The sequence below is a fragment of the Helicoverpa zea genome, chromosome 10 (assembly GCF_022581195.2).
Source record: "Helicoverpa zea isolate HzStark_Cry1AcR chromosome 10, ilHelZeax1.1, whole genome shotgun sequence".
Taxonomy (NCBI): Eukaryota; Metazoa; Arthropoda; class Insecta; order Lepidoptera; family Noctuidae; genus Helicoverpa; species Helicoverpa zea.
This window is the reverse complement of record NC_061461.1, coordinates 1,862,359-1,888,827: the sequence shown is the minus strand read 5'-3', so window position 1 is coordinate 1,888,827 and position 26,469 is coordinate 1,862,359. Positions and strand designations below refer to the sequence as shown.

The 26,469-nt window shown below is 35.3% G+C and overlaps 1 protein-coding gene and 1 non-coding gene across 2 annotated transcripts in view; both read left to right on the top strand.

The window, feature by feature from the left end:
• The window catches only part of LOC124633761 (exostosin-2), a 44,181-nt gene extending 21,666 nt beyond the window's left edge, over positions 1–22,515 (top strand). Inside the window, exons 5-7 of the mRNA XM_047169086.1 lie at positions 5,610–5,730; positions 17,048–17,206; positions 17,682–22,515. Coding sequence (XP_047025042.1) covers positions 5,610–5,730; positions 17,048–17,206; positions 17,682–17,903 — 502 coding nt within the window. The 3' untranslated portion in view covers positions 17,904–22,515. The remainder of the gene's footprint in view (positions 1–5,609; positions 5,731–17,047; positions 17,207–17,681) is intronic.
• A 3,215-nt stretch (positions 22,516–25,730) lies between these two features.
• On the top strand, positions 25,731–25,814 carry Trnal-cag. The gene has a single exon. It is a non-coding gene; the product is annotated as a tRNA-Leu (tRNA).
• The last annotated feature ends 655 nt before the right edge of the window (positions 25,815–26,469 follow it).

Below are 26,469 nucleotides of genomic sequence, written 5' to 3'. Positions count from 1 at the left end.
CACCATTATAGGTATTTACCGTTCTCCGTCAAACGCCTCTACAGATAGTTTTGTAACCTCACTTGATAAATATCTTCAAAGCATACATACACATAAAAACATTGTAATTACTGGTGACTTAAACATAAATTTAATAGAAAAACCGACAGAACCCGCACACATAAGAACAAGCAGACTGACATATTTGGATATGACAGCTGTACATGGCTTCCTCCCGGGGCACTGTTTGCCTACGAGAGAGGAGAACTGCCTCGACCATGTTCTCCTTAAATTAGACAAATCAAAAAACTCTGCATTCGTGGCAGTCTTAAATACGTCTGTTACGGATCACGCTATGGTGCTAATAAATATATCCCACTCATATCATAACAAGAATTATGTCAAATATAAAACTATAACAAACTGGGAACATGCCTATAAATACCTTTTAAGCACAGACATAACTTCTATAAACATGCATAGAGACCCAAACATTCTAGCCAACGCGTTAATAGACGCGATTAGGACATCCCTCCTCAGAAACACTTGTATCATAGCAGTGTCCAGCTCCAAGCGTACCCTAAAGCCCTGGATAACTGTAGGCGTTCTAAAATGTATTAGATTTAGAAATAAACTACAGTTACAAAAGAGGAAAGACCCTTTTAATGTTATTTTAATTATAACTTACAGACGTTTTCGCACATATTGTTCTAATCTAATTAATAAACTGAAACGACAATATCATAAAAAACAAATAACAGATTCTTTAAATAATTCTAAACAACTTTGGCTTAAAATAAATGACATCACTAATTATAAAAACCCTAAGGTACCTAGCACTCATCTACTACACATCACACCAAATCCAATTAACTCATTAAACCGGGTAAACCAATTCTTTGTGACCATCGGAAAAACACTTGCGGAAGAAATTATAACCCTAACTGGACAAACATCTATTTCTATCAATAACGCTAGTGCATTATATCAAAGTAACTCATTCGTGTTGCTGGAGACAGACCCGGCTGAAGTGGATAGCATACTTGGGTCGCTTGACTCAGGGTGTGCTACGGGGTGGGATGGCATACCTGTGGGGTTCCTTAAATTAGCTAGAGAATTAGTAGTTCCTCTTATTAGTCAGTTAACTAATCTGTGCTTTACTACGGGCATATTTCCTACCGCGCTTAAACGTTCTATCATAACACCGGTGCACAAGAGTGGTGACAGATGCGATGTCAACAACTATCGCCCGATATCTGTCTTACCAGCAATTTCGAAAATAATAGAAAAGATAATAAATAGAAGACTTACAAGCTATCTAAATAAATACAAAATTCTCTCTGACTCACAATATGGCTTCAGGCAGGGTCGGTCAACTCTGGATGCGGTCACTGCACTAACGTCTGAGATTGCTGATAAGGTTGATAAGGGTTATAAATGCGTTGCAGTGTTCCTTGATCTAAAAAAGGCATTTGACACCGTATCTGTTTCCATTCTTGTGCAACGACTAGAGGAAATTGGAATAAGAGGGAAGGCTCTCTCCCTTTTCGACAGTTACCTCCAGTCAAGGAGACAGCTAGTTAAAGTAGGTGACTCATGTAGCGAAGAGGAAAACATTGCATTTGGAGTTCCACAGGGCTCAGTCTTGGGCCCCCCACTGTTCCTGTTGTATATTAATGAACTCTGCAACCTACCTAACAGTGGGGGGAAAATCTTCTCTTACGCAGACGACACAGCCATAGTCTATCACGGTGAGACGTGGGAAGCTGTGTGCTATCATGCCGAGCAAGGACTAGTAGTTGTAGACAGATGGCTCAAAGCAAATCTACTTACCCTAAGCGTTCCTAAAACAAATTACATTTGCTTTTCCCCCAGTATACGGTCCAAACCAAGTGCAGAATTTAAAATTAGAATACACACATGCTCTGACTCTATAGACCAAACATGCAGTTGTCAAGTCATTAAACATGTCTCTTCCATAAGATACCTGGGAGTGATGGTCGATGAGTGTTTAAATTGGCACTCCCACATTGAGACTATCACGAAACGAGTACGTAAATTCATATGGATATTTAAAAATCTCAGGTATGTGATGCCACAGGAAACACTCAAAAGGGTCTATGTTGCGCTCACTCAATCGGTTATTGCATACTGTTTACCAGTGTGGGGAGGGGCCACTAAAACTAAACTCCTTGAGTTAGAAAGAGCCCATAGGTCACTTCTCAAAGTAATACACTGTAAACCATATAGATATCCCACATTCGATCTTTACAGAGAAAGTGGCCTACTCTCAGTACGGAAATTATATTATCTAATTACTACCTTATATTTACAAAAATCTATTCCACCTAGTCGAGATGGACGGGAAAGAAGAAGGGATGCAGTGGCTTACTCCCCAAGGGTCAGAACCACCTTCGCCCAGCGCCAATACGCAACCCAATCAGCCTACATCTACAATAAAATTAACACTAAGCTACGGTTCCACAATGAGCCTGCATTCGTGACTAAAAAGTTATTAACTGAGTGGCTAAAAACACTCACCTACGAGGAGACTGAACTTATTTTGAACAGACTTCAGTAAGCGATTTTTTACTATACATACATTTAATGAAGACACGCACACATACGACACATAACATAATAGGCAAACACACTTACGTTCCACACACATACACACTTACACACACACACTCACACACGCACACACACACAATCACTTTAAACACAAAGAGCTGCTGCTACTCAAAATCTAAGATTAAGATTAAGATTTTTGCTTCATATTTTAAGTTTATTTTTTAATTTTACTTTTACTTTATTTTGTCTGTATTTACTTTTAAGTCTTCAATTGTAAAACCTAGTCTCAATTTTGCTACATAAGGGAAAGAGCGAGATAGCCCCAACACAAGTATTATTAATTACTTACTGGGGTTGTCTCATTTATAAGATTATTGTGACAGTTTGAGACAAATAAACATTTTTCATTTTCATTTTCATTTTCATTTCATTTCATTTTTGTTCGGTAAAAGTTGTAAAGGTTTCATAACTTCATTAGCATATAATAATGTTACCAGTTTTAGGATTCTATGAAAGAGAACGGTCTACGGCCTAGATTCGCAATCGTTTATAGGCCCAGTCTGGTTTGTAGAGGTAGATTAAAGCGGTAGTTATCTTGACGTTTTTAATAAATGCTTGTTTTCTCACGATCTTTGCATAGATAATGAAAAATTATGAATAAATTAGCTTAATTCGCGGTATCTCGAATTCAATAAATAATCATCGATTTCGGTTTATCTCATAATTTAAAAAGAACATCATCATTAAGTGTCGATTTACGAGCTAATCTTGATCAAACAAATCCGGGATTAACACTACTAAATATGCCATGAACTTTAAAAACCGCGTTGTAGCTGTGTAATCCGTTCCGGTCTGAGGAAACAAAGCCAGCGATGTGTGTTAGTAGAAAAGTTTCCCTGAAATTGGCTTTAATCCCTTCAATGTCAGTCAGGGCACGGCTCACTTCTGGATCCCATAAACTTGATGTACGGCCCGTGAGGAGTTTCGGGTCAGTTTAGATGCCAATCGGTCATTAAATCAATCGACCGAATGATATAGGTGTTATGTTGTCAATGATGAATAGGCTTCGCCGGTTGGCGATCGTATGAATTAGGGAAGGATAAACACAACACAACCTTTTTGCGAGCGATTAGACATGGCTTTAGGTGTTGATTATCCTGTATATTCTCGCAAGTATATGCAGCAGGAACTTGTAAATATATACATGATTTTAGTTAAAAATAACATTATACGTTACTATTATATTAAATACATACCAAAAGGGGAAAACCTATTAGTTTCTTTAGCTTTACATAAAGGTTATTTCTGGAACTACTTTGAATTCTTTCCCAAATCGTACGCTACGCTATTCCGGAGTGACATAGGTTACGTTTAATATTCTTGCGTCCGAAGAGGGCTTACTATTTTAGAGCCCCAAGGGCACAACAAAGGAAAGGGAGTTTTCCGACTCACGTGGCTGTAATTGTAGGGCAAAAGACAAAATAAAAATAACATTAGGAAACTCCTAATTGCTGTTAAAATGGCCGTCAAGAGTCGTTGAAAGCACTTTGTTTGCAAAATGTACGAAGTTTGCCTGTAGTACTTGGGTACCTATGTTTCAGCTTTTCCGTGAATGTAAGCATCTTTACTGCGGCGCAAGTCATCCACGAAGGCAAACTTCAAGTTATGTAATAATGCCATGTCATATAACCTTCGCAGCCTGTCTATAGTACAACCCTTTCTCTCTGATGCTTTGCTTGCGCGGAATGTTAAGTAGATGAAATATTCCGTGTTTTTCCTCTTTCCCTCTTTGATCGGGACCTAATGCTGTTAAAATAGCGGTCTTTAGAGCAATTATTTTTATATTGAGGACGGGGAAATATATAGCCCTAACTGATAGTGTAAAAAAGAAAGTAATTTTCAGACATTTGGTGGATAATGTATAGAAGATTTATCGCATATTTGCAGAGCTGCAGCACGTACTTGTAGGAAGTTATATGAATATATGAAGTTTTAATTAGAACACGTACAAGAAACATACGCTCTTAGATGCAAGTGAAATAGCTCTTTACTAATGTTGTCAGCTAAAACTATTGTTTTCAGTAGTTTGGTACCAACATGTTGTCAAGCCACGCCTTATGCTGGAATTTCTGAAGATCAAATCATTTGTCATCAAGGCGTGTTCAAATATAGTAACTGTCCATTTTCTATCAAAAACAAACTAGAACATTTTGTAAGCGTGTAACTGAAATAAGTAAATAATATTTCGTTTAGTAATATTGTGGTTGACGAGACACTTAATTTTGTTTTTATCAAAGGCTGTCACGCACAGTTTTGTGTTGGCTTACCATACTTTGGAAGGTAAACTATTATTGTATTCAGTGTTTCAGACTAGATTGTTCTTACTTTTAGAAATGGGATTGTCTGTTACTTTGTTTCTGCGCTTTGGTATAACAAAAGAACTGTGGAATAAACTAATTTGGCTGAAGAAACTTTTGAACCCTTAAATCTCAGACGACCGAGTTAAGAAAATTCGAGCAATTTTTTAATGTGCAAAAATAACTGAACGTTGCTGAAATATCAAATCTCTTGCGAAATAAAAGCAACTTTATTGTAATTTTTGCCATTTTTCCGGCAATATAGTTTGCGGAATTCAGGAGTCGACTATATTACCTGACGTAATAAAGTAACATTGTACTGTTTTGTGGGAGTTATTTTGTCATCTTGTTTTGATGAGGAGGAAACTTTGCGTGTAAGTTGTTCTTTGTCCTTGTTCTTATTGTGTGTTTTTGTTTATTATCTAGCTAATAAATAACAAATGATTGCGTGACATGACACAACTGATTTAGATGACCATTTCTTAGGATTCTATATCCCAAGGGTAAAACGGGATCTTATTACTAGATAACGCTACGGGACCCTTCTTGCGCGAGTTCGATTTGCACTTGACCAGTTTTTTGTTAGTTTCCAGGATTTAGAACCGATGCGATGTGGTTTACGGATATTTCCAAAAAGTGGAATTGCTATCGGAACGTTTTGGGTCCTCGGTTACATAATATTTATTGTATGTATTTCAGTTTCGACGTGTGGCGTGAGTTCCCCGACCGAATAGTGGGGTTTCCGTCCAGACTGCACGTGTGGGATAACTCCACTAACTCCTGGCGATACCACAGCGAGTGGACCAATCAGATATCTATGGTAAGCCTTCATCTTATTACCCTTAAAGTATTTACTTGTGTTGTGAGGATTATGCTGCATCACTTCTCAGCAAAGCAAAGGTGAACGGTTTGCGTTTTGGGGACTATTTGTTCTCAACAAAAATAAAATTGAGTGATTGATTGAGTTTTGGGGTCTATCTTTGGTACTGACTTTAGACTTTAGAAAGGTGCTGATATATCCGCCTAATTTTAAACGGTTAAGGGTAGTAACATTTCTGAGTTATGTGGGGAACGCGATCTGAGGCATGCGGCATATACATACAATTCCGTATATCACTGCCAATTTATGCTGCTTGCGTTCACTGCATACCTTAAGAGCATCTTAGATTGAGGACTAAACTGTGGATCGAAAGTATTTACATTGAAAGTAATTGGGAATGATTTCCAACTTATTAAGACGGCCTATACCTGATCTTTGTATTGTGGGCACTATCGTACATATTCATACTGATTTAAGCCCGATCAAAAGAAAGCCCGAAGAATCCATCACCCTTATTACGCAATTTTCGTATTTTTTCACTTTTTTATGTCAATTGTGATATGTACCTTTTATTCGACAGTTCAATGATATTGTGTAGCTTTGACTACTTATTGAATGTAACGGCGAAATGTGTATTGAATTCCTTTGAAACGGGTATGTCAATTGAATACCCGTTTATTACGTGATTCGGACGTTCAATAACTAAATTGGTTTTGACCAGTATTTGCAAATATACAGTAAATTCATTGATGTCAAAGTAATAAAGTAACACTTTTGATTAAGCCAATTTATTGATTCTGTAAGTATTTAAAAAGAATTTATGAAGATTTGTTGTCGTTTTGATTGGTCAAAGTTCAAATCAATATTTATCTCAGATTGAGGAATAATTGACCATTATATAGGAACATCAAGTTTGTTTCTCACTAAACCAACATAATGTGTCAAACTGCATATTGCAACAAATATTAACCAGCAAAATGACAGGAATAATTCCAAAATGACAAAATTATGCTAAACTTCGGCACAGACCAACAACACGTTCAATGTTAATCTTTATCAATTCGCATGTAGATGAGGTCAGCTAATTACATAAAAACTGGGCTTAATCAGGCGCCATTGGGTTTAATTAAAAAAAATAACGAGTTTAATTATATTATCAGTTGATATGTGATATTTTAAAATGGTGTTTGTTTTACGGACAGGTCAATATGGTTCTGTTGGCTATCGCTTGCAATCTGAGCAAGTTATCAATCATGGCCTGGATTACTGGCGTTGTGGACTGTTGTTGCTGGTTATAACTAGCTATAACCTGTTTCTGTTATTGTATGTACTGAAGTATTGTTTATGTATTTTGTGATAAGATTTCCGCGTTGTTGCTAAGTCACCAACATCCTTTTCTTTTCCATTACTTTCCTTGCTACTGCAGGGCTCAGGCCTCTTTGCACACAGAAATGGCGTACAAAATCACAATTGATTGATCTGACTTCAAACATTATAAGTGGAACACAGTTTAGCCATTTCTAACCAGAAAAATAATCAACCCAGATGTGCACTGTGTGGTTGTATTGTATCTATGTAAACAACAACTAAACAATTTGTATTGTAATGATATCACTAGGAAGCGATGAAGGAAGAGCGTTTTTAGGGGGTTCTGCCCAATGTAATTGACGTCAAAAAGTGCTTATTTAATTAGCCTTATTTCAATTAACGGCTATATTTGACTTTGGTTAACGTCACTGTTGTACTCAAATATCGATCAGTTTTATTTACTTTCCGAGTCAATCCAAAATATTCCTTGCTATAGAGCTCGTCATAAGAGATCCAAGGCCTTAGCAACGGTCCAATTGTCTCAATCAGAACTGCATATAAATATTTATTTGAGCAATCAGCATTTGTTAGGCCCACTTACAACTCACGTGCTTCTTAGACATCGTTCCTCGATCTATAAAAACTGCACCCTTATTTTATATAAGTATGTTACTGGCTGTTACCCACGGTTTCGCCGTCGTCTCGAGGGAGCTGCTACCCGAACCCTTACAAAATATAGCCTATGTGACTTGGGGATAGTCTAGCTTACGAATAGTGTAAGTTTTTCAGTCCAGTGGTTTTGGGAGTCAAGGAGCTTAAAACAAAGAAATAAAGTGTCAAAAAAAATGGTTCCTCTTTAAATATTAGTTTGCATTATTTATGATGCTCACTATATCTTGATTTCAATTGCAATATCTTTAAGTTTGATGGGGCCATTTACTCCTGACCCCCAATTGAATACCAAATTAAAATTGAACAAGTATTGGGTTACACGAAAACGCCCGCTTCATAGTTGAAACTGTTTTCGTTCAACTGACCGATTAAATAACCAACTGTTGATGAAGTTGGACCCTAACCGCTATATGAGAAATCGGAGATAGGTACCTGCATAGATTTAATGGACGAGGCAGTTGGCTTCGAATGTGAAGACCGAGGTTTGCAGCTAATTCATATTTTGTATTTCAAATCATTATTGAATAACAAATGCACAGATTGACTGCTCTGAGAGATTACGCCCAATCTTTGGCTTTATATATTTTTTAATCAATCTTATCTCCATTAAGCAACTGTACCTGAAACAGTAAACTATATTGAACTGGGTTATTCCTCAATGAATATTTTTGACGCGAATTTTGTAGACGGATGAGTGTTTTGGGTATTCCCGCGAGGAGTTTCTTTGTAACGCTCTTTCAGAACGAACGAAAAAAATTTTGTCCGTTTGGTGGCAAAACTCAATTGCATTGTAATGTAACCTAAGGTTCGATAGAGCTAATGAATATTAGTGTACTTACTACTCATTTAGTCGCTTTACCATAATTCAGAGCCGAACGAATCGAATTCAAAGGGTGCCGTACAACTGACAGCCCCGTCTGGTCTGATGACGTCATCCGAATTTCTTTTATTTCAGCGTTTCCCCAAGATTCGACTGTCATAATGTGCGCAAGTGTGCATAGTTTCATAAGCTTACAATTAAATATTTTTATAATTTTCTCGTTCGGCTCTGATAAATGTGCGTCCCTACCTATACCATGAGGAGTATTAACATTCCTCACAACCAATTAAATGGCATCATAGCGTTCAAATGTTTAGAAGCGGCCAGTATGTTGACCCAGTGCACAGTGTGTTATTTAGCCTTAAAAGTTGGCCAAAAATATTTTTTGGTTTTAGGGCCTTATATATATACTTTTTATTCGATTTAACATGAAAACACAATAAAACAACCAATTATTTGCATATATAACTATTTATTCGTCATCACTACTGTTGTCAACAATATTAATATTTGTTATGTCACTTTCGCATAAAAGATTTACAACATCTGGCAATAATTTCTTCTTTTTTCTATTTGAGTTACATCTCATACCAGTTAATAAAGGATCAGAAGTCAATAAAAGTCGGTTTAGTATGTCCATGTTGCACTCTACTCGCGAGAACTTTCTTGTGAAGTTTAGTCTGAATGTCCTAATATTCTTGTTGCGAGCTTCTGCTGCTTCCTCTGACAGTTGCCCAATTGGTAGTATTGCTTCCTTGATGACAGCTGCTCCATGAACAAGAACTTTGTGTAATGTAGGGGACATAGGGTAAAAATTATATAACGACACATAAAGTTCGGCAGTTTCTTTGCAATATTTTTCAAATTGTTCCACATTTATTTTCATACCGGAACATAATGCATCTAGAATTACTTTTAAACGATAAATTAAATTTTTATCGACTCCTGTAATTTCTGCTGAAATTTCATATTCCTCGAAAAATCTTCTGCTTGTGTTACCGTCATTTGTGTTACCAAAATTTGCTTTAGGCATGTCTACTAAAAGTCCAAGTTTTTCTTTGAACTGGCTTTGGATTTCTTTTTTTCTATCTTCCACCACTTGTTTCTCTTCGGCAGAAAGGCGAACATTCCACTTTTTAATGGGTAGCCTATATGCCACATGCAGCATCGTTTCAAAAAATCTTATTCTAGCATGCAATAATGACAGCCCAAAGCTGAAATTCTCTTTTTTGCATGGCCTTTCCATTGATAAATCATTAAATTCTGAAATAGTAGCTTCACAAATGTAGCACCTCATAGTTGATTTGGTATGTGTTGCTGCATTGCATACCTTGCCATCCACCATCGTAAATAGCATCTTATGCTTTATAGAAATGCCATTTATATTTGTACTAGTGAGTGCTGATATCTGTGATTGGATATAATTTATTTCTTCATTAGTTACGTCAGTTGTTTCTTTCACAAAACGTATTCTTATAGGGCGACAGTAGCGAGGTGACGATGGTGTTGGGTTTTGCCACAGAATTTTTTTTTCAGAGCCGTAAAGTAATTGGAGTGGAACTGTTGAACTTTGAAATATATTGGCATCAGAGTCATCTTCAAACTCAAATTTCATTTTATATTGTATTTGTTGCGAGCCGTCACAACCCCACTTACTTATTAATATTAATGAGGATTTCTCTTCTTCACTTAAATTTTCTACAGCTTTTCCCAAAAACTGTATCAGTCTTGATCCTGTGTGATCCATCAACTTCTGAACTAGAACTTCAGCACATGTCTCGGTCACACGATGAATTTCCGGATAGCTATCTTTTTTTGCTTTTTGAACAATAGAATAACACGGGAAAAAATTTGGGTTTGTCTCACGGACTCTTTGATATTGAGTTTTAGTTAATTCTGCTTCTGTAAACATTGACAATGCTTGTAACGGTGATAATTGACGAGGCTGATCTTGCTTTTCAACACTTTCTTTAAAGGCTTTGATGTATTTTTTAGCTCTTCGAGGACTTTTCGTAAGGTCTTTAACAACTTTCGAAGCTTCAACTTTGCCGGCCTGTCGCAATTGCATTTGTGTTGCATACGTTAATTCTGCTAAATCTTTTGACCTCAGGTCTTCGGTTTTCCGTCTTTTACTTCTTTCACTTGATTCTTCAAATGATTTTTGAGGACGCCCGGGGCTAACTCCTAAAACAAACAAATAGAAATATGTTATAAAAAAAGTTACATTAGTCATAATGTAAACAATAGCGAGTTTGCAATGTATTGTGCTTCACCTACCTGCGCTCGGTAAAGTTATTGTGTCTCTTAGCCACGTGGCATTTTTTTCTTCGAATCTCTTTTTGTTTTTTTGAGCTGCCAACCATTTTTGTTTAAATTGGTGCTTAACAATGGACAATTTGTGTTTAGCGTCTGCTATTTTTGGATCGTCTTGAAAATAGCCTTTTAGCACTTCGATTTCCATAAGCTTAAGTTTTTCGTCAAATGATGACCCAATTGAGTTTTGGGCAATGTCATATAAGTATTTCCGAGTAATCATCTTCATGCCAGAAGGTCCTATAACAATTAAAACGAATAATGTTAACAAAATAAATTTGTACCAAATAATATAGGCCGCTAGAAAAAAAAAATAACAAAAAAAGGAGCGGTTTCGTGCGGCTACTTTTCTTATGAGTGGATAATGAAATAACAACCTCATATTATAACACAAATTTTAATGTTTAGAAATGTTCAGAAATACAACAAAACCCTTTTTGAAATGCACCATAAATTATTTTTACAACAGTTAATTAGACCTGTGTTTACGGCTATAAATACAAAAATCTACAATATATTTTTTTATAAAATGATATAAATCAGAAAGTACATACCTGGAGTAGACCCATCCATCACAAAAACTGACACAAAACCACTCCACCAAACAAAAACAAGAGTTTGGAAAACACCGAAATAACAACGTATCGCAAAATCACACGTCTAGCGTAAGCGAGCTGTAACTTCCGACTGGCCGCACGAGGCGCTGTATTAAGCTACCGCTTTAAGTGTTTTACTATTGGTTGCAGTGACTAATAAGCTTTTTGGCCAGATACAATTCTAGGTAGTTAGCGGAAAATATAAAATTCCATTATTGGCCAACTTTTAAGGCTGAATAACACACTGTGCAGTGGGCCGAGATATGCGACCTTCGCGTTATTGTAGTAACGAGATGTAGTGGCCGGATGGTGTGGATGCACTGGCCACTAGAGGACCTATTGTTTTTGTCATTTGGAATTAGAACAACCACTGTTTTTATTTCGTCACCTATTCTTTTTTTTTGCTATAGAAAAGTCTAAAATTATAAATAAAACAAATGAATATATCCGGCGATATACAAAAATATCGCGAAAAAATCATGTTTGTTGTATGAGAGCACCCATAAATATTAATATTTTATGACGTAAATGTTTTAAGTATTTGTTGCGGCAACAATAATACCTACTCTTGAACTACCTCGTAATCACGGTTCATGAGATTCAGCCCGGTGACTGATAGCGAACGGACAGCGAAGTCTTTCTACTGGGGCCCCGGTTTTTACCCTCGGGGTATAAAAACTGTAAAAAATTTAAAAATATTATGCAACAATTTCCTCCAGCTTCGCTTATTATCAGCGTTTCATAGAATGTATTAAAATATTTAGTAGCAATCAGTGAACCAAGCCCAGCGCAATTCCCTAATGGCTGTTAATTAGTAGCTACATTGATTAATTAATTGGTAGGTTAAAATTCAATAACCCTTCGTTATTATCCGTCTCAGATTTAACACCATAGACAATGGAATGCCAATGTAAGTTAATTTTGAAGACTTAAAACGGTTTATTACCCCCATTTTATGGGTAAGTAACCTTTTAAGCTAATAAAACTCCATAAACTCAAATGTAAGGACACGTTCAATGTAATTCTTTCATGTGTTCTACGTAAAAATGCTTGCATCTTTGCGTTTCGGTTTCGATTTTGGCGTAAAAGAGTGCTTGTTTAAATTCAATGAATGAGTTTAAAATAACTTGTTTGCCACATCATCGAAGCTGCCCTCTCGACCCCAATCTATCCAATTTTATGTTTTGTGAAAAGTTTGATAACATTTCTACTCAGGTAAGCAAGTTATTCAACAAAGTTATTAAATAGGCAACTGAAACCTTTGTGACCTTTGTCATCGTTGTTGATGACTTATTTAAAATATACATGTGTCAATCTGTCACATCAAGTCATGAAATAATTTTACAATAGTCATTTTTACATCTCATACATGTTTTCTATAAAAAAACACAAAAATAACAAAAAAATGGAAGATCTGTTTAAGAAACTGCAAAAAGACGGTAAAAATAACGTCGAGAACCTTGTGAAATGGATGAGTGAGGCAAAGCTTATAGATGTTATTACTACTAATGAGGATGAGAACGAGAGGAGGGTTCGTACGTTCTTTGACGATACAGCCGATGACGAAGCTATCGAGCTGGATCAGTTCAAGTCCGTCATCAAGAAGATAGCGCATGACCAAAAGAAGAATTTTGAGGAACTATCCCAACAGCTCGCGGAAGACGGTCCCAAAGTAGTGAAAGCAGCTATTGCCGGCGTGAACGCTTTTAAGAAGGAAATTACGAAAGATGACTAAATTGCTCGAAGCTCGAAACACAAACATGTAGCAGATTTATACAGAGATTCGCAATGAAATATAATTTGTTGCTCATCCAATCTTTGCTTTTCATTTAGGCTGCCTCCGCTAATAACGAATTGAAAACAAACTTCAACTACACTTAGTTTAGTTATATGGAAACATCATTTGTATTTTTCTAGACGAATGAGCAATTTACCTAGTTCATTTAATAATGGAATAGCTAGAAAAATATTTTCGTTACGTGTTCTGTTAAGAGTAATGGTTTTTGAAAAACGTAAGAGTTAAATTAATATTTTAATAGAAGTGTTAATCTTTTGTAGCTAAACAATGAGACGTGAGTGAAACAAGGCGGAAGCCAATATATTGTAAAATTTCACGTGTGAGCTATTCCCTTGTGAGCCATGCATTTTTGTGGGATAAAAAGTATTCCACGAACTTTCTTAAGGAAACATCTTGTTGATCGATTACTTACATAGTTTTCTGTGTACAACAAGGGAAGAAAAACACAAACATTTATATTTTAATTCCTATAAGTAAATTCTGTATCTACATGTGTATAATGTAAGTTTCTACTAATGTTTCATCCTCCACTCACTAAACTGAACCGAATTTTAACCCGACCAAAATCTATGCTATGACGAACTAAAAGCGCTTCCGTCAAAAATTCCTATCTTAATTACTCAACTTCCATTAGAACACTTCACACTTACGTACAGACGCATACATAAATTAATGAGTGCTCACACAACGCTTGATTGTGATTTACGAGCCCGACTGTACCATCCCGTGCTAAGTAATTCAATGAGACAATTGACTAAACATTGTTGGGCTGAGAGTTCATACCAATTGGGATAAGAACATCTTAGATTTGCCAAGAGGCATAAGCTATTGTCTGATTAAGACCTTTTGTAGGCCAAGTCCGTTAATATTAAAGTGGTTAAAGTAAAATTACTTAACGAATAAAATAATGTGCCAATAAAACTCAGTTTTTATTGTGAACTAGCCGATTTCCCGCGGTTTCACCCGCGTGCTGTGCTGAAGTGCTGTCTGTATCGGGATAAAATATAGCCTATGTTACTGGGGAAGAGTGAGCTTTCCAACAGCGAAAGATTTTTCAGTCGGTTCAAATCGGTTCAATAGTTTTACACGGTACAAACAAAAAAAAAAAACCTTTTTATTATGTATAGATAATGGACATCGAATCCGCAACATTGAGCAAAGAAACCAACTTTACCACATACCCACTATTCCATCACGAATGAATCGGTGTCACAAACGTAGAACGTAAGAAATCCAAACGACTGTGACTTATAGTTCGCCTTACTTCTTCAAAGTAAAACTTTGACTTTGAAAGTCAAGAAGTTAGGCAGGACCGTGTCTGACTGTTTGTTTGTATGCTCCGGTTTTTAATTCGGTGAACTGAGTTGACGTTTCGTGAAAGTACGAACTTTTCTTTGGAATTTAGTTTTTAGGGGTTTCAAAGTTTTTCTATTCAAATCTTGCTTGCTGAGTTTTTGTGTAGAACTTCAGAGGAATGTCTAATTTGAACTCTGATTCCGTATATGTTTATTATACTGGCTGTTTCCCGTGGTTCCACCCAGAGCTGTATTGAAAGGATCAAAAGAAGCCCATAGCCCATCATTTCTCAAATCAGACTGTAGATAGTAGTTTCTACAGTCAAAAATTCTACATCTAAAGTTAAAAAATAAACATCTAAGCAAACAAATATTTTGACAGCCAGAAAAACTTTGTGGAGCTTGAGAAAGTACTCTTTACATAAAGTCAATCCTTTTCCATATCTTTAAGATCTACATTCATCCTAATTCAGTCAGTCACCGAAATTATTTCAGTACATAATCGGAATTGACACATTAAGATGATGCCCCGAATATAGAAGCTTACTACTCCAGTTCAAAGAAAATGATGACACTAGGAAATGTTTATTACTTTAAATTGGATGTCGTCCAGTTTTTACGATGATTACCCTACTTTTTTCTTGTTTTTTTCCTTGTACTCTTGATTTGTTATTTTACGAGCTTAGAATTTATTTGACGTTACAAGGGGTTTTAAGGAAAAGTGTCTTAATAAGGTATTTGAAGTACTTAACGAATATATCGTATAATTATGATACAGTTTTTCCCTTAATATGTAGGATTAATGCCCATTTTCACCAACAAATGCCAAAATTTAGGGATCCCCTAAGAGCATTTAGGGAATACTTAATACGAATTTCGTTTTCACCAAAAAGTGTCCCTTACTATTGGGGGTGCCCTTATTCTAAGTGGCACTTAGTTTGGGAAACATTAAGAGATTGTTGGTGAAAACGGGTATAAATATCATAAAGAGTATTTTTTTTTTGTAACCTAAACCTGGTTCTGAAACTACGAAACCGATTTCAATTCTCTCACTGTTGGTGACTCCCGTCGTCGTGTCACCCCCGAGTGACAACGGCTATATTTTATCCAGTACGGGAAGTAGTTCCCTCGGGCTGAATCCAGTATGAAATAAAGTAATTCAGTTCAGATATTTCTTAGAAGTTTTACAAGTTTAATGCCTGAAGGCAGACGGCAATTTGCGAGTACATTTGACTAGAATTTCTTTGATGGTACTCTCATGTCCTTTCTTCGAACTACTAATGGCCTACACGTGTTAGTTGTTTTTACTTTATATACTTTTTCCTTGCAGGAAAATCTACCAAAATGTAGTGAATTTATGATAACTGTTTAACATGTATTGTTACGTGAATTACTAATGAGATTGCCAATTAGACGCTCTTAGGCTCTGGGTGCATGGTTCGGAAATCACAATATGGGTTTTAATATTTACACAAAGCACTGTGGAGTTTGGTTGTTGGTGATATAAAAAAAAACCGTGAATGGATAATGAGCCACTTTATGCCCTTTGTACTAATCCATGTCGTAGTCGGTCAGGTTTTCAGTAATCTTTGATACTGAGCCCTATAAGGTAATTTTACCTTGAACCCGTTTGAAAATCTCCGTGCACCCGATTAGTTTTTGTAGCCTTCCTCGCGAGTATCAGTTAACTGTGTTGAAGAGGTTAGATAGGCAGTCAAACCATTTAAAACTCTGGTACTCAGCTGCCTCCATTAAATCTGGAAGCCCACCACAACATATTTAGGAAAAGACTAGGCAGCTGAATAGCACTTTCAAGGGTCACTTCAGCTTTAATTAAAATTAGTGTATTTCCTATAGATCAGTGGTTCTTAACCTTTTTGACATGAGGGACCACTTTACTAAAGTTTGTCTTGCCGGGGACCACCTCATCGGTTTACCTAAATTAGCACTCATTTCTTTATTATGTATCAAAAAAAAATATCTGAATTTTTGGGTCAGTTCTACTCAAAGCTAAACGCATGTCGGCAGTTGTGTGCAAATACAATTAAAGAAAAACTTGCCTATGTAGTTTCCAATGCGCGAGCGAAGCGAGCGCGAAATTTTTATTGGACTTAAACCAAATATTACGTAAAATGTAGCCCAAACGTACTTAACTTTTTATTTGTTGACAAATGCAAAAATAAGGGCATACGGTTTCTGAATACGCGAGCGAAGCGAGCGTGAAATTTTAATTATTTTTTAAGACTCAAAACCAAAATTACGTAAAATGTAGCCCAAACATACATTTTCATGAATGGGGGGACTAGGTACGACACACCCGATACATGTACGTCCATGCGAAAACCCCCGCTCGCAATTACAAGTCGATAAAAATTAAGTTAGATAACGTATAGCAACGTCGTCAAAGCTAATCTTCGCGGACCACTTGGAATGCCTCCAGGGACCACCAGTGGTCCGCGGACCACCGGTTAAGAACCACTGCTATAGATTAAAGTGTAATGTTTAAAATTTCCAGGTACTAACGGGCGCAGCGTTCCACCACAAGATCTGGTCGTGGTATTACACGTACAAGATGCCGGCCGAGATCCGCAGCTGGGTGGACGACAACTTCAACTGTGAGGATATCGCCATGAACTTCTTAGTCGCCAATGTTACTAGGAAGGCGCCTATAAAAGTAGGTTGACTGTGTGGTTATTAGAATTGTGTATCTATTTTTATATTATGTGAATAAATTAGTATGCAATATTATACTGGACTAAGGACTATAAAAGTAACATTATTCAGCAAATGTGTTGTGCAGCGCTTGTCAATAGTTATTGTATCAAATTATTTGACGAACATAAATATTTATTTAAGAACGTAGAACATCATAATATGCCTACGTCAATAACGATTATGATTATAGAAGTATTAGGCATATGATACTTCTTACCCCTAAGTTGGAACATTTGGCACTCATTAGGGAGGAAGGCCGGCCTACGTTCAGCAGTAGACGGCAATAGGCTGATATAATGATACGATGAGCGGTTTTGGAGATCACCAGGAATACACAAAAATATGTTTTTATTAGTTTTACTGGTGCTTCTTTGCTCTGTACAAAACTTCTATTATCATAATATCGTACTAAATCCATCACCATCAAATTCCAGGTGACGCCTCGCAAAAAATTCAAATGTCCAGAATGCACGAACACAGAAATGCTATCCGCGGACGCGCGACACATGTCTCAGCGCTCCGCCTGCATCGCGCGGTTCGCCCGCGTGTACGGACACATGGCCCTCCGCGCGGTCGAGTTCCGCGCGGACCCGCTGCAGTACCGCGAGGCGGGCGCGGGCGTTCCGCATGCTTATCCTGATATTGGCGCCTTGTAAGGTAAGGTTGGTGGCCCTCTGTTTTATAGTATGGGGATTTTTGTTATTTTTGAGTTGCGGAAAATGGGTGAAAAAATATATAATTCTGATTGTAAGTTATTTGTTCAAGAGAAGGTTAAAATGTTGAGTTAAAAGTAACAGAAACAAAATTAATGAAAAATCATGTCAATCCAAAAATTATGCCAATAAGCTGTGACGGTAATCGCAGTAGGTACATTTCAGTGAAATGTTATATAAGCTGTGCCTAATAGGTACACACCATTTGAAACGACAGTATAGGAAATTCCTATTTTATAGTGTCGATCTCAAAAATGTTAATGTCAAAATTGGATAAAAATATCAAATTAAATACAATTCTGCAGTTGGTACCGTCTTAAAGTCTGAATAAACTGCCAATTTACCTCGGTAATTTTAAAAGAATAGCATGAAATAGATTGTATAGTAAGTGTAACTTAGCTGGTTACCGGGGTGAATAATTTTGATGACTTTCAAATAAATATCAATTTCAAAAGAGAATATCAAGAATATCTGGATTATGACCTAGTATGAGGTATATAAAAATATTGTACAGAGGGCCCCAAAAAGTTAGAATTAAAGGAATGTAGGTGGTACGGACAATAACAAATTGAATGAAGGCTGTAAGAGAAATTAAATGGGATTTCGTCCCCAATACCAGGGTATGTAGTGTAAAACTGCCATTATTTCATTAAATAACCCCCACACACCCCCTATTATGTTTACGGTAGAAAGTTTATACTTTTAATCTGAAAGTCAATTCACTGCCTCTGAATAAATATGATATACTTACCAAATATATGTGTTCTATTAACGTTGTAAATAATATTGTTTGATTAAGATATTTTTTTAATTAATTTTCAAACAATAAAAATAAAATCAGAATATTTATTTGTAAGATAGAGGCATATCACACGAATTATTCAAATGTGCATTTACAAATGATAAATATAATATCATGTATACGTAATTATGTCTTTTTTACAATGGTATATTTATTTCTCCATATAAACTATTCTACCGTAAATATACAGTCCTCGCGAAGTGTTTGCGATACGTAAATATATTTCGCCGCCCAAAATCCCTTATATCCTTATTTAAGGACTCGTGTTGTGAGCTTACTGATGCCTTCGCATTTGTTTGACGTTTTACAATGTCAAATTATTATAGTTATACACGGATATTATTTGTGATTATTTATTTGTTTATATTGAATGAGCTTTTACTGGCGTGTATCTTGGATGGATTGGTTTAATTCGACTTTCTTAAATGTATTTACGTTTAAATAAATAGCATTTCGAGTCACTTATTTCTATGTATTTTTAATGAATGAATTGAAACAATTCCTTAAAGATACGAAAACGCTGAGCTTTTATAAAAACACGGTCCGTGATGTAAACGCGTAATAATAACACAAACATATCCGAATACAATACAGTAAAATAGCGAGTATTGTGTGTTTCAAATGATTTCATATCTTAAACTGATATTTATGAACGCGACTGTACTTTTTTGCCAAAATAGTAAGCATATGTCATTTTTTAAAAATTTTATTTGTATAAAAAAACCTTAAAAATAATTGTCTGAACAAAAAAAATAATTTTTAATTATTAAAAAAAAAAAAAACATTTTTATGTAAATACATGGCGTCCATAAATATCGGTATTTAAGATAACCTCGTAACTTGCCATTCCTTTTAACAGTATAAAATAATTTTGTCTATGACAATAAGTTTGTAAGTAGTTAGTAAATATCCCAAATTGGTTTCATGTCAATTCTTACTATTAAATATTGATGTGTTTTTCACGTTATATGCCAAAATCTTGGAGAGTATTTCATTTAAGAACTTAGTTCAAGTTTCATTGATGGATCGAAAAAAATATATTTTTGAGTTTGAACAATTTTGGCATACAACTTGAAAATAAAAAATAAATGTTTAAATGTAATGCCATCTGTCCTTAGGTGAGTAAAGAAATGATATTCTAAAGAGTTAGTGAAGGTAAATAGTAATATATAGACGTATAGCGAAATAGTCCATCTTGACATATCGGTGCTTGCGCGAGAAGTAATCTAATTCCTAATAATTTTAATTCTGTAGATATTATTATGTATTAATATTATATATGTAAGAAACGCACGATATATAAGTAGTGAGATATAAATAGATTTTATTAGTGTATAATTTATGCGAAATTATATATGTGTATTTTATTATATTTTTTGTATTTACCCTTTTTTGAATAGGGTGTAAAAGTTAATAGAAAGACTCAAAACATATTTGTGACTTGGATCACTGATTCCGAATGTTAGATTCAAACTGGCACTCAAATGAAAATTTAGAATTTTCAACTATTATTTTGTCTAAAAATTAATTTGGTTCTTAATGAGGAAAGAATAGCTTTCTTTATACATCTATCCGAAACTATCCGTGCTTCTACCGCAAAAAAATTGTAGATGATTATTTAAGCTAATTAACTATGGTTGGTTAGTAAATACTTTTACTACACCTAACCGTTGTCGAGTTTTATTTTGTACTTTTTATATATTATGTGCATGTACCAATGAATTTTAACAATTCTACCATTTTTACTTTTTAGAACGAAGTTTTCTAAAATAAAAACAGCAAAAAGTACACACATTTAATAATTAATACTAAAATCACTTGATCAAATTGTTTACTTTCTATCAATGAACTATAATTTTTCATAATATATTTTTTTTTATGAACTTTTTATTTGTTGACTCACATTTCTTTATCAATTTTCAACATAATTATGTAATCTAACTACACGTATCTACTATATAAGTTTTACAAATTTTATAAATATTTCTTTGTAACGTTATAAAATTTTGTGAAAATGATCAAAATTTTTTAATATTAACTAATATAATTTAACAGACTGAATTACAAGCTACTAGGTGTGTAGCTGTTAAATAAATACATTTTAGATGTTTTTCTTTTAAATGTTAGCCAAAGACCTTAACGACTAGTCGCAGAGATGTATTTATTTTCGCATTTAATTATATTAAGTGGATGCTCTGTCGTTGTGTTGTTACCAAAACTGTCAAGTGTCAGACTGAAGAGTGTTTTATGTAGTAGAGTTATGCTAGATGCTAGGTAGATGGTGATTAGGTGATCTGCCACGGGGATTTACAGTGACATTGACGAAATACCACCTGGGAATCTTCGAGTGAAGTAACGAATACGAAAAAAAGGACGAATGAAAAATGTATATTTAACTAGAGTTTGTACAGTTAAATTCCTTATAAATTGTATTATGAACCTCTGTTCGTACTGCGTTCGTATTTGATACCTTTATTTCTGCTTAACCCTTTTAGACATTTTATTTTTATGATTTGACCGCCAATTCGAAAAACGACCGATTACAGATTCCAGTGATGTATTTTATTTGGATTTTAGGATAAAATTAAGATAATTTGCTTGTCAATGTCACTTTGAATTAACGTTTAATGCAAAATGTAGAAACATTAGATTGGCCTACATAAGTGTGACTAGTTAAAAAATGAAAAATAATTGATTAATTAAAGGGAGATATTTCTCAAATCAATAACTTATTTGTATAATAAATAACTAAATTATACAAATAAATTATTGAATCAATCAAAGTTTCAAATTATTATTTCATTTTTGAAAACCAAAATAGTATGGGATCTTACTACAGAAAACTTTATTTTTAGTTCACTGTCGAAACTTGATGTCAAAGTTTTTGACCGACTTTGCCAGAAGGAGGTATATGTTTTCAATGAAATCTTACCGGGGCGAAATGAAGTCTAAAAAACTATGGCCTTGAGTTTACAGTGGACTAAAAACATTTTGTAATAAAAGAGTATACGTTTTATTTTTAGCGTCTCGCAGGTCCCAAGTACACTTGTGTATAAAAGCATTGTAATTTTATGTAACATATTAAACATAGGCAGAAAGATATAGTAAGTAGTCATTAAAAACAAATGACTTTAGAAGAAATTGAGTAACAAATATTTTAAAGTATGATGTACATATTTTATTGTTGTGTTTCTGACATTTTTAATTTTTTATAACCTGTGGGACTCTGTATTATCGAAACTGAAGCAGCTATTTTTGTATGTCGCTTTAGTTAATGTAATGTTTAGATTGTAAGTAATAAATGTTTATTTGTTGCAAACAATATGGATGTTATATTTGTTTCTACAGTTACATGCATAAATATGTAAATAATGAGTAACTTGCATATAGATAAAAAATAACTGACCGAATTTTCTGTGGTATTATCATTCGGAAAAATTGCGAAAAAGAAATAAGTGACTTCAGCGGTAATAGTTTTATGGAGATTATCAAAAAGTTCAAAACAAATGAAATACTCGAAGAAAAATAATTTAACTAAAATATTATAACAACTTCAATATTTATGCATGTGACTGTACCGCATTTAACTGTCCATAAGATGTTTGTTGACATTTTTGTAATATCTGTGTAGATAAATGTTTTAGAATAAATAATAATTAATGTAAGTACTTAATAGTTGAATTTGTTGCGATCATGTACAGCATGTAAATAGTACACATATACTGTGAATAAAAGGAGACATATCAATTTGTAGAACATTTTTTATTTTACCTTAATGTTCCGAGCAGTTTTCCTTCGAGCTTTCAAAATAGGAGAAACGCCTTATCTAGCGAATACTTGGAAGTTTTATATGCCGTTTTTGGAGTTAGAAATAATTATTTTATAAGTGCATAGCTATATTATCGGGAATTGTAAATAGTATTGCTGAGGCTATTCCTGTTTTCCAGTTAGTTCCAAAAATGGACATTGTTTTGGATAAAATAATTTGACCAAAAAACATCATACTCCTTAGTGTGACAATCGGTGGGTACCTAAGTATCATTTTACACAAATGATTTTCTATTGTTTTACAATTAGCGACATAAATAGTAGGTGGTATAAATAATAGTAGGTAATATTAGGTGCTATAAATAGTACTTCAATGTATAGTTTTGATGTAATTTTAATAGAAACTGGTTTTAACGTAAAATAGCAAACATATAGAGTACCTATTTAACTTGCAACCACCAAACCAACGAAGGATGCAAACAGAAGTGACTTCTTTAAAAAAAGAACAAGTCCAATTTATTTTAGTAATCCTTGTCGTCTTAGCAAACATAGTTACCCATATTCTGCTCGTACCCTACTACTCGCCTACCGTATCGTTGAACATGCTCAATAAAAATAAATCTTAGACAAAAGGCACACAAAAGCCTGCCTTACTATCGAGCCGATAATTCTTCCACCTCAATAATTTAAATTAGGCTCCAATTTTCCTTAAAAACAAAATAAGACTAAAAGTCCTACCGAGCGCGTAAGACTACATTCTGTGTAGGGTTCTGTAGATAATATTAATTTTAGTAGCTACCTACTAAGTAACTTCTGCCAGCAGTTTCACCCGCGTGCCGTGGGACTCTATTCTTCTCCAAGCTATCTGATAATTACGTTTATCTAACACTGAAGATTTTTTCAAATTGGTTCTATAGTCCCTGAGATTCTATCAGTAGGTGTCGCTTATAATTCACGTTTGTATGACTGCCGACATTGGAATGGACACCACATTATCACGAACTTAAAATAGAGCAGTTAAATACAAGAAGAGAACTGAACTCATGTAACCGGGTAATGCTGCAATTCACGAAGGTACTGTCTCGAGTTTATCCTCACAAATAAGTCTAAAACATTTTTATATACTTCTAAATCTTCTTTCACGTGAGTCTACGGAACCCCAACAAATAAAAACCTTACAAAATACGCGCGGACGACAGAAGAATGGAATTCGATGAACACGGGAGTTAGCGTTGGGACGCGCGAGGCATGCCGCGGGGATAGTTACAGACATCGCGGTAATTTTATGTGCAGTAATGTGTGGTAAGCTATTGTGAATAAGTTTCAGACCAGTGAATGTGCTGACACTCCACTGGAAAGTTTGTAGCTTTGTTCTTTTTTCTTCTTCCAGGCCTGTTTCCAGGTTACATGGGTAGGTATGAAATGTTTTCCAATACCACGTCTTTCAGTTGTCATAACTACTAATACCCCATAACGTAATTCAGGTAACCAATCCATCAATTTCTTGGACTTCCTCTGCTTTTCCATTTACGCACATTCACATTTGGTTCGTTAGTTTGTTGGGAGAGTTAAATGTTCTGCAAAAAAGTAGGTAACTTTCCTACGAAGAAAACTGTTGACAGTCGTGCTTATGTCCAGATTATGTCTGAGCAATAGTTAAATTTAAGATGTGCAGTCAACAGTTTCTCGGTTTCTGGGTAGGTAGGTACTATTTTCTTAATTACCAAGACTGACCTGCCTAACATTCAACTTGCTATGAAAGTTGAATATGATGATCCACACAACCAGCCAAGAAGACGATCTGAATATCTTCAAGAGAACAGAAAGGCTAGGTATCCTATATTAATTTGTCTTTGCCTATAGGTAGGTAAGTAACAGTCTATTTTCCCTCCCCATCCTCATTCACGCATCTTACGGCGCGAGCTACATGTGACGATCGATGTGTCACTCCTTTATCATTCACTCACATGGTAATTATAAATAGAACTAGACCACATACTTAATCATGCATGTAAGCGTTGTTTGCAGGGTTTTTCATATTACATCACAGTACTGAACAATCCGATTGAGGAACACTGCCATCTCCATGTTCCGTAATTGGTGTATTAAACCATAGTCAATTAACAAACCGCACCGAAACAAAGTGAATGTAATAAATTGAACAAATCCGCACTTAACATTCAGGGAGTGCGAAACAAACGTATTCTATTAGGCGGAACCGATGCGATCTCCGGCGAACAAAGATCCCCGTCTTCCATATATCCATGGTAGTTTAGTTACGAGTGCGCTAAACGCATTGTCAGCCAACTCGATATATTTAAAGTGTTGGCCGCAAATCGATGCGCGCCTTTGTAGCCCCCGACAAGTCGCGCATTGTACGCAGCAACCCGAAGGTGTTAATGTCAGACCCCCACAAATATGTAGCAAGTGAAAAACAAAGCAAAACGCGTACACGCCACCCGAGCCCGGCCCGGGATTTATTCGCGCGTTACACCAACCAAACAATTTTAATTAGTATGGCTCCGGTTTAATGAATAGAGACATAAAGTGCGTAGCTGGATTCCGAGAGTTTCGATACCCCATTGGAGCGTTCCTCAATAATTGGCTACTAGATGACGATATTCGTGCGATGTTCGGCATGCGTTCTGTTAGACATTGTTTCGATAAAGGGCCAACTTGTGGAAAGTTATGGGGACCACGTACGGGGAAGCGGCGTCTCTGTTCCCGGCTCGTAATAACGTTCCTACCATAAACTCGCGTCCTAATGAGGTTCTTAATTTTACACTAGCGGTAATAGACAGCTGATTAACATTTTTTTAATGGGTAGATGTGCTAGTAAATTGTGAAGATAAACAAAATGTAAATTGCCATTCCTGCAACTATATTACTGCCTTCAAACGGGAATGTTAAATCTGAATAATCTACTGTTGCAAATATTAGATTATAGAACTTATTAGAATAGCTACCTACATTTAACTCAATTTAAATCGCAGCATAGTTTCACCAAATGTAAACAATCAATGCGACAAATTATTGGCACTACTAAACGTTGCCAGATAATAATTATCTCAACGAACATAGTTTAGAACAAATAAATATTTAGTACATAGTACACAATAGTAGTAAAGTAATACGGAAGATTGTGGGATAAACAATAAACATCTCATTGAATGATATTGAATTTGATATCATTATGACATGTCAGGATGGCCGAGCGGTCTAAGGCGCTGCGTTCAGGTCGCAGTCCACTTCTGTGGGCGTGGGTTCGAATCCCACTTCTGACAGACTCTTTTTGTTAATAATCGCTTGGGTATAAGCTATGTTTAGTCCTGGAAATGTGTAAAATAAGACACAGCAAATGAAAGCTTGACATAGCAACATACTTATGTATTGCTTTTTATAATTTTCATTCAGTGTTTTCAACTGGTTGAAAGTCAAAAACAGACAAATAGTTTCTGTCCATGGGCGTGAAAGTGTATCCTCTGATGATCTTCGACATCATTGAAGCAGGAAAACATCTCGATATTACATAACAATAAAAAAACACTGTTGTTGTCTGTATGGGTTGTCTTGGCCCATATGGGTCGAACGGTCGGTTGTAAGTTGTAAGTCTATATCCATAATTTATTTATTTATTTATTTATTTATTCGACTTACACGGCTTTAACAGCCAATTACATAAATCGTAAACTTAAAATTAAATTTAAAATAAAAGCTTAAAAATACTGTTAAATACAACAAAAGTATAAAATAATATAAAAAAAAAACACATATAAAAATAAACAAGTAATAAAATTAGGAATTGTTTTCACAAAATTTTAGGCATACGCCCATTATACGAACAAAATCGTCTTCGAATATATCGCAGTCCGGGTTGGCTTCAACGAGTTTGTTGATCGTATTCAACACGCGCGGTATGGGAGCCGTAGCGCGGGCTGC